At 48.3% G+C, this 13,168-nt stretch overlaps 1 protein-coding gene across 1 annotated transcript; it reads right to left on the bottom strand.

The window, feature by feature from the left end:
• Nucleotides 1–1,116: 1,116 nt before the first annotated feature.
• C1s (complement C1s) lies at nucleotides 1,117–12,041 on the bottom strand (the record flags this gene model as incomplete). Its single annotated transcript, NM_001281660.1, is given in 12 exon segments — nucleotides 1,117–2,256; nucleotides 3,334–3,408; nucleotides 4,077–4,208; nucleotides 4,704–4,782; nucleotides 6,031–6,146; nucleotides 6,913–7,066; nucleotides 8,104–8,303; nucleotides 9,127–9,252; nucleotides 9,948–10,125; nucleotides 10,373–10,580; nucleotides 10,950–11,093; nucleotides 11,897–12,041. Coding segments are annotated over 11 exon segments (2,088 nt in total). The 3' UTR covers nucleotides 1,117–1,459.
• Nucleotides 12,042–13,168: the final 1,127 nt, after the last annotated feature.

Here is a 13,168-nt window from a genome sequence, read left to right on the forward strand (position 1 = left end):
CTCTTATTCTCAAACCTTAACCCTCTTGAAAACAGCAGAGCTCACGTTTTCAGCTTTCAGACTGCTGTATTTCTGCTGGGTATGTAGCTCAGCGTGTTTGCCTAGCGTTCATGAAGCCTTGAGTTCTATCCTCAGCACCACATAGACCAGGCCTGGTATAGTACACTGGTAATCCAGCGCTCAGAGAGTGGAGGCAGGAGGATAAGAAGTTCAAGGTCATCCTTTGCTACATAGTTCATCTAAGGCCAACCTGGGCTGTGTAAGACCCTGTCACCACTGTCCCCAACCTGTCTTAGGAACTAAGATATCACTCAGTAGCAAAATTACAGTTATGAATGTAATGAAATGAAATTTGAAGAAAACGAAATTAAATGTATGGTTGGGGGTTCCTAAGATCACCAGAAATGTGTTTTCCCATGGTGGTGACCCACAAGTTGAGAATAGCTGTCCTATCTTTGTTCTTTTTGCTGTGTTTCAGGGCTGGAGCATATCTCATATCTCAGCACAGCAAGTCAACACATATATGCTAGATGTTTGGCACAGACCTGTAATCCTAGCTCTTGGGGAGACTGAGGCCAGGGAACAATAAATTCCAGCCTTATAGTGAGTTAAGCCAGTGTAGACTACATAGTGAGATCTTATCACACACAAAGTCCTTATTCGATGGTCCTTTGTCATCAAAGCATTCTTGGGGGGGGGAGATTTCATATTGTTTCCAGTTTTCTTCCCAAGAGAGAGTCAGGGAAGCTCTCTCAGAACTCTTGGCAGTCATATTTTGTCACAGAGTTCAATCCAATTTCCCACCTAACTGACAAATTGACCAAAACTACCCCCCAAAAAGCAGGCCAAGAATGTTCAATTTTTTTTAACTGTCATTACATTCCATGATAGAAAGGAATACAAATTATAAGAAAATTAATTTTTAGGAGACATACTGAGACAACTAACAAAGGAAAGTAAAATAGTCAATCCTAACTTCACGGTATTCAGTAAATCTCAGTTAGAAGAAAGACTGAGTTTCCTGTTTACATGATGGTTAAAGACAAGCCATTGATGCCTGAGTCCCATCCATGACAAGGTGCCCTGTCATTTCCCTCCCCTGAAGTCAGCCAGAATCAGGTTAGAAATATGCTTTATTGTAAGTAAATAAAGGACTCCAAGGATTATAAATGGAATCAAGCAGGTGAAAGAAACGGAGGTTAAGATACCCTGCAGAATGGTGCAAGACAGAGGAGTCTCTGCCATGTTGTTACCAATAACAGGAGGGAATTCACACCTGAGTAATCAACACAGGCCTGTGATCAGACCCTCCATCCATTCAGGTGTCTTGACAATCAAGTTCAGTGTTAACGGCACTCCTGCATCTTCTCTCCATCACTGCGAGATAATGGGACTACCACAGGGTCTGAGAGCAATGCGTTGCTGTGTCCTGGGGGGAGGGGCTGGCGGTATGAATGGGTTAGTCCTGACTGGGGACACTATTCTCCTGCATAGTTTGCAGTATCCAGTCCTTGTAGTTCTTTACCTTCGTGTAGATTCCATAGGTCCCACACTTTTTCCCCCAGGACACTAGGCCTGCCACGTAGAATTTGGGGTCCCTTACATTGGGGACCGGCAAAGCGAAAGCCCCACCGCTGTCCCCCTGACAGCTGTCAACGCCCTTCTCTCCAGCACAGATCATGTTGCTGGTGAAAACGTAGTCATCCGCCCTCGCTTTGGGGTTCTCCTCTTTCACCTGTCGGCACTTCTCTAAAGAGGTCACGGGTAACTTTGCCCCTCTGAGCTGGATAACAATATTTCTCCTCTCTGTTCGGCCCCACCCTGAGATCAGTCCCAGATCACCCTCTGAGGGTTCGTACTCTGAGGAGGTGCCTGGCAGGCAGATGGGGGAAACAGTGGGCCCCATTTTCACAGGGTCTTTCAGCCGCACCAGTGCGATGTCATTGTCAAAATTTGTCCGTGTGCTTAGGTCATCCCCTGGTTTCCAGCCCGGATGGATGATCACACGGTCGGTGGTGAGCTTCTGAACGTTTGCCAGGTTTTCCATTCTCACAGACGTGGACCCCACATACATCGATGGGTCGGAGTTCCCTTCCACAACGTGAGCTGCCGTCAGCACCCAGTGCTCGCCAATAAGAGCCCCACCGGCCCTCGGGAACTCAAAGAAGACTTGCCAAGGAAAACTCTGGATCTTCGCAGGAAATCCTCCGAATATCCTCTGCTGTATTCTAAAGGGCTCAGTGGGTACCCCACAGACTAGAAAAAAACAAGAACAAGACAGAGAGATGCAGAAGCCGATGCCGGCCTCTAGAAAACACAGTCATTCAAATACTGAACCCAGTGGGCGGCTGCAGAATGTCCTAATCAATGTCATTTGGTCAACTACCTCTACAGCTGACTTATCCTAGTGTGGGAGTTTGAATGTCATTAGCCCCATAAGCTCATAGGGAGCAGCTCTATCCGGGGCTGTGGCCTTGTTGGAGCAAGTGTGTCACTGTGGGAGTGGGCTTTGAGGTCTCCTGTGCTCAAGTTATTTCTTCTGGAATGGATCAAGATGTAGGACTCTCAGCTTCTTCTCCAGCACTATGTCTGCCTGCATGCCGCCATGTCCCGCCATGATGATAAAAACTTCTGAACTGTAAGCCAACCCCAATTAAATGTTTACCTTTATAAGAGTTGCCATGACCGTGGTTCTCTTCACAGCAATAGAAAACCTAAGACACCGTGCCTCGCCTAACACATCTCCTTTGCCAGAGCCCAGCAGGCTTATGGTCAAGATTGGCATAAGGTTTATGTGAACAACTGAATCCAGATAGCTAATATTTTACACTGTCCACAGCTTGACTCACAGCCCTCTGAGGCACACTTCATGCCCAGGCCAGAAACCCGACAAGAAGCTAATGCTCACACAGACTGTGGAAGCAGGCTTTCTACCTCCAAATGGTATTCAGATGAAGCGCTTATCTAGAGGGTGTGAGGAGTGTCCCACTATGTAGCTCACATTGGTCTCACAACCCAATCAGCATCCAGAGTGCTGGGATCACAGGTGCACACCACAAGCCTAGCTCTGCTAGTGTGGTTTGTTCTGAATTCCCCTAATGCCCAATGTGATGCCAACTGTTGATGTTGGCAGACATTCCTATTTCCCTTCAAATCAGCCTGAACTGGTACAGTTGAAGGATTCCACAGCCCAGGGTTACTACCACTCGACTGTGCTGAACTCCAGGATGCCAGGATTAAGTCCTTTCCTGGGAAGATTGTAGCTATTTCTGTGTGATAACTGCTCCCAGTGTGTACAACTATGGTTTCTACCCGCATCACAGCCCAGATTACCTGGAACACATTTTGGGAGCTCTATGCCCAGCTCGTCATTCACCCAGCTCCCATTAGCAGCACAGCGATACTCCCCTGGAAGAACACAAGGAACACAGGTCACACTCAGCACATCGCTCCTCCATTCTCTGTCTACGCAAAACTTCAGCGCCTCTGGACACTGAAGAGGGAACCATGTCAAACCAGCTAGAAGAGAAGCTTTTCCCAGGAATGATGGCACTGGCCTGAAATCCTGGCAATTAGGAGGTAGAAGCAGGAAGATCTAGGCCAGCCTTTGCTACATAGAAAAGGCAAAGCCACCCTGGGCTATGTGAAACTCTATTTCAAATTTAAAAACAATGAAGTGGGGAGGAAGAGGAGAAGGGAGGAAGGAGAGGAGAATAGCCCAGGCTCACTTGAGCAACTCCTGCCTTTCAAGTGCTAGGATTACAAACCTCCATCACCATGCCTGGCCTCCTGTGGATTTCATATGAAATAAGTTATCCAAAGTCAGATAACCACATGAAGTGGGTGTTGTAAAGGAATTCCTGTTGCAGCTGTAAAACTAAGCTAGTGACCTCTGTGATCCCCCATGAATGATCCCTGAGAGCATGCCATCTGTGTCATTAGACTAAGACAAAAGGATGACAATGCATATTCTTTCTCGATTCTCTACAAACTCTCCAACCAGAGAGATAGTGGTAATCACCCTCCAACTCATTCCCACTCCTTCTCTCTCTCTTCTTCCAGTAGAAGAAACCTACCGCCGTGTTCTGCATGTTCCATGTAGTAATACGGCTCCTCACACGAGTAGTGAATGACAGAGCCAAACAGAGTATTTTCTGGATCATCAACTTTACCGTTCTGAATGGGTTCCGGAATGCCACAGTCCACAGCTAGGAGGAAGCAGGGAAATGGATAGTCAGGACAATCACTTCCTCCCAGGAAGAGTTAGGGACCCCTTCCAACCTCACTCTTCCTCAGGCACATTCAGAAGTGGCCCACGATAAGTCTTTCAATACCAGCTCTTTCGTGGCATCGTCTCTAACCCAGCTCTCCACCCACTGAGACCTGCCAATCCAGATGGGCCTTGAAAGAGGCCGTCTTTAGAGGAGGAAGCTAGTTCTCTGGTTGGCAGAGGCCCCTGTGTGAGCCCAGAATACCTCCCTTAGAGCTGTCGACTCCATATATTCCATTGCCCCCTTCTTTAGAAGAAACATTGTAGTCTAACTAGCCTAGGACTAGACAAGGGCTAGACAGTCCTCCATAGCAGGCTTTCCTTCAGCAACCACAAGCCATTCATTCTATCTCAAGCCTAAAAGGAAACCAGGCATTTGAATTCTGAAGTGTCAATTATTCAGTTCCCTTTGGGAGAGGAAGGAGACACCTACGCTGACACCGTAGCCTGGAATTGCTCCACTGTCCATTGCTTTGACAAGTAGAATAGAAGAATGTTGAGCCAACATTTCCCTGAAGAAAAACAGATGTCAACATTAATTTATAAAAGCATATGGAAAATCAAATCCAATAATAAAATTGATCTCTGGCCTTGGATCAATGAGAAGTCCTCATCAAAAGAGGCTTGAGGCATCTTTAGAAGAGTAACCCTGATCTACTACCCAAGGATCAATAGATTACTCCTCACTGACACCCACATTCACTCCCTGGGGAAATGAGGGGATATTAGAAGGGTTGGTGGGAGGGCGCAGGAGGAGGGGAGGGAAAGAGAGAGGGACCTGGAATTGACATGTGAAGCAACCTTGTTTCTAATTTAAATTTAAATTTAAAAATAAAATAAAAAAGGAGTGCTTATAAGATAAATTTTTTAAATGTTAAAAATGTAAAATTACATTATGTATATGATCTAACTACATTGTAAGAATTGTAAATCTCAAAGAGTTAATAAAAATTATTGCATGAAGAAGAAGAAGGAGGAGGAGGAAGAGGAGGAGGAGGAAGAGAAGAAGAAGAAGAAGAAGAAGGAGGAGGAGGAGGAGGAGGAGGAGGAGGAGGAGGAGGAGGAGGAGGAGGAGGAGGAGGAGGAGGAGTAACCCTGGGCACCCGGGAGCTGAGGCTGGAAAACCGCTCTTGTTATGGTAAAGAGGGGAAACATTGGTAGACAAACATGCCAGGCAGACAGAGCTAGAGAGAACTTTTATTAGCAAGGAAGAGGGGGGAAGGAAAGAGAAAAGAGGTTAGAGACAGAGACAGAGAGAGGACAGAAGAGAAGAGGGAGAGAGGAAAAGTCCTGTCTGCCCCAGGGGAACTGCAGGAAGGAGAGCGCGGAGAGGGGGAGCGTAAGTGGGCAGGGAGGGGTCTGTCTTTAAAGGGGTCTTTTGCACCTGCGTGCAGACTATGCAATCTTGGAACCCTGGGCTGACCAGGGAACTGCCAGAGTGCATTCTGCCAGGTGACAGGGGCAGGCCAGCATGATGCCTGAATCCTTACAGCTCTACCCCAGCCTCTCAGTGTCCTTCCCCAGGAAAACTGAGGACTGCGAAGGCAAGGTGGCCGAGGAGCTCCAGACCTCACAGGAAGCGTGGCTAGCCAGACCTAATGGGAAGGACGGACAACCAGACCTCACAGGAAGGATGGAGAGCCTTGAGCCATCCCATCATGGTGTTAGTGTTAGTGTCTTGGTCAGGCAGCAACAACCTCACCGGCTCGGGTGTCTCATCTGGAACCAGAGACTATGGAGCAGTCTAAACAGTACTTTACCTCTACAGCCTCAAACCCGTCCACACAGGATATCTTCACCACATCTTTAAACACGTATTTTGCCTTTTCAGGCGCCCAAACAGAGTTGGCGGTGATTTCCTTGGGACAAGGGATTGCTTGGGGAGGACAGAAATGAGATTTTACTAAACAGTTGGAAACTGCTAGTTTACATAATTCCCACTTTTTTTTTTTTGAGACAGTCTCTCTCTGTGTAGCCTAGGCTAGACTGGAACTTGCTACGTAGCTCAGGCTGTTCTCAGACTTGCAGTAATTCTCCTGCCTCTCCTTCTCCAGTGCTGGAATTACAGCTGAGCAATACCATTCCCAGACATTCTCACACTTTCTGTGAACGGGGGGAGGGGCTGGCATACCAACGCGGAGGCCAGTGCAGGACCCCTGGTGCCTGCTCTATCGCTCTCTGCCTTACCCTCCTGAGACGGGTATCCCACCACACCTGGAGCTTGCCATTTCTGCCTAGGCTAGCTGACCACCAAGACCCGTGATTCCCCTTTCTCTGCCCACCCACTCCCAAACACGGAGTTACAAACGCACATGGTTATGCCCAGATTTTGTTGTGGTACAAGGATCCAAACTCAAAGCCTCATGCCTGCGCAGCAAAGGCTCTCCCACGCTGACCCATCTCCCCTGCCCCGTCCTCCTGCTTCCTACACTCTCCCGTTGTCCTCAGTTCTAATATCTATTGTTTCAATAGGGCAGATGTGTAAATGAATATGACGCCACTAATTAGCTGCCCCTCCCTGGCGTCTGCACTTAGAAGAGTAGTTAAAAAGATTACTAACCTAACAGCAGGCTATTTGTTTTGATTCTACACGTCCAAAGAATTTAGTAACACCCATCAAAAAGGCACTTTTAGTTACTCACGGTCTCCATGGTAACGAAGCTTCCAGCCCTTTTTTTGCTCTGTTAGGTCGGTTTGAAAGACAATATCAAGAGTGTTACTGTGGGTTTCGATAGTTAGTGGCCCAGGGAATCCATTGCCACAGAAAGGACCAAATTGTCGATTTTTTGCAGCAAACTGAAAGGAATCATATAGTAAAATCAGAAGAAAAATCTAAAGGAAGGAATTAAGTGGGGGGGGGATGAAAATGAGATAAATGATTGGTGCAATATAAAATAAGAAACAAGCAAACAGCCGGGCGGTGGTGGCACACGCCTTTAATCCCAGCACTCAGGAGGCAGAGGCAGGCGCATCTCTGTGAGTTCGAGGCCGGGCTGGACCGACAGCCTCCAAAACAATACAGAGAAACCCTGTCTCGTAAAAAAAAAAAAAAAAAAAAAAAACAAACAAACAAACAAAAAGACAGGCAGAGGAAAGAGAATTTAATTCTAAAAGCAGACCCTGGTTTTGCAGGCCTGTAAGCACTGCTTCTTAGAAGATTGGGACTGGAAGAATACAAGTTAAGGCCAGATTGGGCAATTTAATGAGAATCTGTGCTAAAATATAAAAGGGGGTTATAGAAAGGGGCTGCAAGCGTAAGCCAGTTGTAGAGCATTGTCTAGCACGCATGAGGCCAAGGGTTCAGTCCCCAGTTCAGGAAGGAACAAGAAGGGGGGAAAAAAGAAAAGAAGGAAGGGGAAACCTACCCCTGGGTGCGGTGCTAACATCTGCAATCCTAGCACTCAAGAGGCTGGGGTGGGAGGGGTTTTGGGGGCCAGCCTGGGTTACATAAAACCCTGCCTTAAACTGGGAGGTGGTGGCACATGCCTTTGAGCCTAGCCCTTGGGAGACAAATGTGGGTGAATCTCTGAGTTCAAGGCTAGCCTGATCTACAGAGTAAGAACCAGGACAGCAGGGCTACACAGAGAAACTGCGTCTCAAAAATCCAAAAACAAAAAACAAAACCAACTCGCCTTAGGGAAGGAGCAGGATAAGTATGAAGTGAGAGGGAGAGAAAGAAGTGAACTAAGAGGATGTAGGTCTGTGGTAGGATGCTTGCCTAACGTGTGAAGACCCTGCATTCATGTGCAGAACCACAGAGAAGGAGGCTGCAAGAGAAGTCTCAGCAATCTAAATGGGCTAGAGTGGGAGCCAAATTCTCATCTACTACGCACCAGTAAGCTGTCCTGGCAGTTCCCCTGCGAATCAGCTGGTTCCACATCAAAATCTTCTCTCTGGATGGTCACCACCACTTGGAACCCCTCCTCCAACAAAATCTGGTACTCACACCTTGAGTTCTCGGGGTATGGATTGGGGTAATTGGGGCTTGAAATCTCCCCAATCAGGGCAGTGAATACATTCCCACTGCAATTGACTATAGGAGAAAAAGGGAGAAAGGACCAATCAAATATAGGGACAAACAAGAGGTCCCTGCTCTCCTCTGTTCCTCTCGTCATAAGCTCAGAGTCCTCGATTCGGATTAGCCAGAGATCTGGTCCCTGAATGAAGCCTCCATAGAACAATTAGCCACAGTGCTTATGGGGAGAGTTAGTCAATGCCTATACAGTGTCGTTCAGCTTGTCATGGAACTTTCCATAGTTATGAACAGCCTCAGGCAGTCTCTCTCTCTCTTTTCCATTTAGCTAACTTTACCCTGAAGACTTGTGGTTTGGATCTTAAATGTTTCCCAGAGCTACACATCCTAAGACTCAGTCGCTGGCCTGTGGCACTGTTGGGAATTAATGGAATCTTCAGAAGGTAGGGCCTAATAGGAGGAAGGTAGGACGCTGGGATATGACCTTGGAAAGGAAACTGGTACCCCTGCCCTTCCTCTGGTACCCCTGCCCCTTCCTCTTCCCTTCCCAGCCGCCTCGAGGTGAGCCGCTTTGCTCTACGGCATGGCGCCCTGCCACAGACCCCAGAACAATGGATCCAACTGACCAGAGACTGAAACTGCTCGAATCATGAACCAAAATGAACATTCCCTCCTTTTGTTCTCTCACCTTTTACAGCAATGTAAAGCTAATACACCTTATCTTCTCTCCACTCCCACCCCACCCCTGAGCTCCCACTCAATTTATGGATAGGGAAAATCAAGGAGCCTTTGAAGGGAAAGCCTAATAATTGGAAAGATGGACTAAGCCCTCAATCCATTCCAGATCCTTGGGAACATGAAGACCTCCTGATGCCAAGCTCACCTCCGCAATTCCTCATATCATCATGGAGGAAGTATTCTGGGGGGCAGGAACAGAAATAACCACCAATGAAATTGTTGCAGAAGTGGCTGCAAGGGACATCTGTAAAATCTGTGCATTCATTTACATCTGCAAAAAGGAGAGAAAATACAAGGTCAAAAACAAAGACCTAGAAGGAAGAATGATGTTAAGGCCAAATCTATAAGGATGAGGAAAAGGTTTGTTACTTAAATGTTCTCAAAGCCAGGCATGCTTGCTCAGACATGTAATGCCAGTATTCAGGTGGCTGAAGCAGAGGACTGACTCAAGTTCAGCCTGGGCTACAGTGTATAAAGATAGAGAGGGGAAGGAAAGAGGGAGGGAAGGAGGGAGGGAGGGAGGGTGGGAGAGAGGGAGGGAGGGATGGAGGGAGGGAGTAAGGGAGGGAGAGAAGGAGGAAGGGATGGAAGGAGAGAGGGAGGGAGAGAGGGAGAGAGGGAGGGAGAGAAGGAGGGAGGGAGAGAAGGAGGAAGGGAGAGAGTGAGGAGGGAGGGGGGATGAAGGAAGACTCTAATGCTCAGAGAGCATCGTGGAAGAGGAGGCAGAAAGAATGGAGGAGCCAGGGGAAGCGATGGACATGTTGTTGGGTGCTGTTTTGCACGCATGGCAGGGCCATTGCACTTAGACTCACCACAGCTATTGTTACCTGCATAAGACCATGCCTGTCAATATTTGTCATGGAGTGGGAGGAACTTATGAGGCCCCACCCCTCCCTGAGGATTTGTAGACAACTAATTCGTTGCTGGAGGAAAGAGATATGTCATATCCTGAGGTTGATGTCTTACCAATGGCAGCGTAATATGCAGCAAAGCCAGTAAACCGCTCTTCGTTGGAGAAGTCTGACCTAAAGATGACCTGGAGTTTATTGTATGGGATTTGAAACTCTTCCACAATGGGGGAGTTGGCATTCTTGCTGGTCCTCTGCCCACAGAGTCTCCCTTCCTCGACGCCTCCTGAGATTATCTAAGAGAACAGTCAAATTTAGAAGTAAAAATGTACAGAGAGAATAGAATCTTTATTCCCAATCTCCGTGTCAACCCCTCACCCTACCCCCCAGTGCTGTGCATCAAACCCATGTAAGGCAGGTGCTCTACCACTGAGTCACGCCCCCAACCCAGCGGACAGCTTGATACCGCACTGCCCCCAACATCCTCCTCATTCCTCCATCCCTCTACCCTCCAGCTCTCTTTCTCCCATGCTTGGAAAATACCTGCACTGAGTCATATTCGCAGTTCTCTGACAGCTCCATGTCCAGATGGGTGAAGTAGAGGCGAACCCCAAACCCTTCTGGGACTTCTATGTCCCACGTTTTCTCCATCTCATTGGGGTATGCCTGAGGATAGTTAGGGGACAGGATCTCCCCATGCATGGTAGGCTCAGCAGAAAATGATGCGAAAACAGAAAACAAGACAATGCACCTGGAAGGGGGGGGAAACCACAGAGAAGTGGGGAACACAGGTACCGGTGGCTTCGTGCAGAAGCCTGGCACCTGTCAGCAGGAGGCCAAAGGGAAAGGAATAGGCAGCTGATGTGCCATGATATAGACTAAGCTTGGAATAAACATATACAAAGTTAAAACTCGGGCTTCAGATCCCAGCTCTATCTTGAGAAAGTGAGAAGGCACTTAAACGGTAGGCCTGTGTGTAAGCCTCTAGGGGCAGAGGAAGGATAAAATGAGTTCCATACCAGCCTGGGCTACAAAGTAAGACCCTGTCTCAAAAATAGGGAAGAGCGAAAGAAACTGGGGACGGTGTTCTGCACATTCCTGTAGACACCTGACCACTTACCATGCCTCTGATGATTTGCCCATGGCTCTCTGGCTCTCAGGACCTCTGACCTTGGAACTAAAGGGCGGCTGGCCTGGTTGTCTTTATCCAACAAATACAGGCACCTGTTTTGGTGGTGAGGGGCCACCCAGGGCTCAGTGTCACCTGTGAAAGAATACCAGACAGATAAGTTCCTGTCAGTAACCGTCACCACCTGGCCTCTCACACCCTCCTGGTGCGATTTCAACTCCTGGACCGCGCATCTTACGCACTCCCTTTGTTGCCAAGAGCATCTGCCAATTGTTCTACAGACGAATGAGGAGCCTCTCCCACCCTTTGTGTTGTCCTCCACCTAGCTTCAGTCACTCTGTATCCCACTCAGGTCTGTCCATCCTGCACACCCACCTGGGACAGCTCCCATCCTCTCTCAGGACAACCCCCACCCTTCAAGCCGGCCTCTTTGACAGGCTCATTGCAGGTGTTTCTGTGGATGCCTCGGTAGCCATTGAGGGAGGAAAGAACTGCTTTCCATAGGGACAGGAAGGGACCTTGGGGGGAGCCCAATCAGAAGGAAAGTGTTGCCCTGCTGTGACAGGGTGACACCAGTAAGGGAGAAAAGGACAGCTGACTGAGAAACGTCAGGACAAGCGGATATATCTTATTTTAATTTTCTGAGGTTGGTTTGTTTTGTCCTTTTTAAAAAGCAAGATGTCTTCCCCTAGCTCCCCGAAAAGTCTTTCACAAGCTGCCTTCAGCCCTGAAAACACTGCTATGTGGAAAGACGAAGCTGGTGTTGGGATGGGAGTTCAACATATGAGAAACCATCTAATGTTCAGTCCTTATTCTGAGTTCCTTCCAACCCTCCGTCTCTGCCCCCGTGTTCCAAGCCTTGCTCTACACGGCTCCCTGTCCTTCCCTGCTCCTCCATCAAAGCTTTGCTCTCCAAGGTTGGCTTTCAAAGTTGTTACCTTCAGGAGCTGATGGGAACAAGCGGGTCAGTCTCCTCTCCCGCCACTGGTCATGCTGGGAAGACCCTGCCACTGCAGAGGAGTCAGCCTCTGCAGGAACCTCCGCCCGACCTCCCTGTCCTGACGGCTCCTAAGATTCCCTACCCTAGTGTGCATGTCCGAAATTCCCTGTTCCAAAACAGAGGGGGGCTGGGAGACCACGATGTAGGACAGAGCGACTCAGCCTTGATCTTAGAGCTCCCCCTGCCTTTCAAGAAAGAACTGCATTGGCCTCCCTGGGCTGAGGGATCCCGCTATCCCCAGCTCTCCTGAGAAAGGAGCAGTGGGGAATTCTGACATTGCCCAATTCTCTCTTCCAGCCAAAGGGTGTGTTTCGGAGCTTTCGGCGAAGTCAGGTGGTTTATTTTAAAAGCGGGGAGGGGTTGATAGGAGAGGGAAAGCTCAACTCACAAAGTCCAGCCCCAGGGTTGATAGGAGGGGAAAGCTAAACTCACAAAGTCCAGCCCCCTGTCAGTGTGAGTCACAAATATGGGGAGTCATCCCAAGTAAGGGGAAGTCATTGTCTGAAGGCAACGGGAGGCAAGTTGGCTCAGCGTGAGAAGGTGCCTGCCTCTGAGTTCTACCCTCTCTGGGGCCCGAATCAGGAGAAAACCTACTCCTGCAAGATGTCCTCTGAGACAGTATAAATGCAATTAATGTTTGTAAATTAAAAAATAGGTGCAGCCAGGCAGTGGTGGTGCACACCTTTAATCCCAGCATTTGTGAGGCAGAGGCAGGCGGATCTCTGTGAGTTCGAGGCCAGCCTGGTCTACAAGAGCTAGTTTCCAGGACAGCCTCCAAAGCCACAGAAAAACCCTGCCTCGAAAAACAAAACAAACAAACAAACAAACAAAAAATAGGTGCAACTCCTTATTCTTATCCTGCCTTAGAGACAAATTTAGTGGTTGAATGACAATTTACACTTAGAACACAGGTGGTGTGGACTCATGAATTTTCTTTGCCCTAAAAATACTATCTCGAAGCTGGACAAGGTGGCTGGCCAACTAGCGCTACATAATAAATCATAATGCATTTGTTTCTTGTTCAATCTGACGCACAGCTGTGATCCTGGTAGTTAGGAAGTGAAGCCGGGAGCTATCAGAAGTTCAAACCAGTCTTTCCTGACATAGTCATGTGGAGGTCTGCCTGGACTGCGTGGGATTAAAAAAGGTCAGCCTGGGCTACCCAGGACTAAAAAAGCAAGGGAGAGAGGAAGCAGGGAGGGAGAGAGGC

This window comes from Mesocricetus auratus, unplaced genomic scaffold (assembly GCF_017639785.1).
Source record: "Mesocricetus auratus isolate SY011 unplaced genomic scaffold, BCM_Maur_2.0 Super-Scaffold_100676, whole genome shotgun sequence".
NCBI classification, from domain to species: domain Eukaryota; kingdom Metazoa; phylum Chordata; class Mammalia; order Rodentia; family Cricetidae; genus Mesocricetus; species Mesocricetus auratus.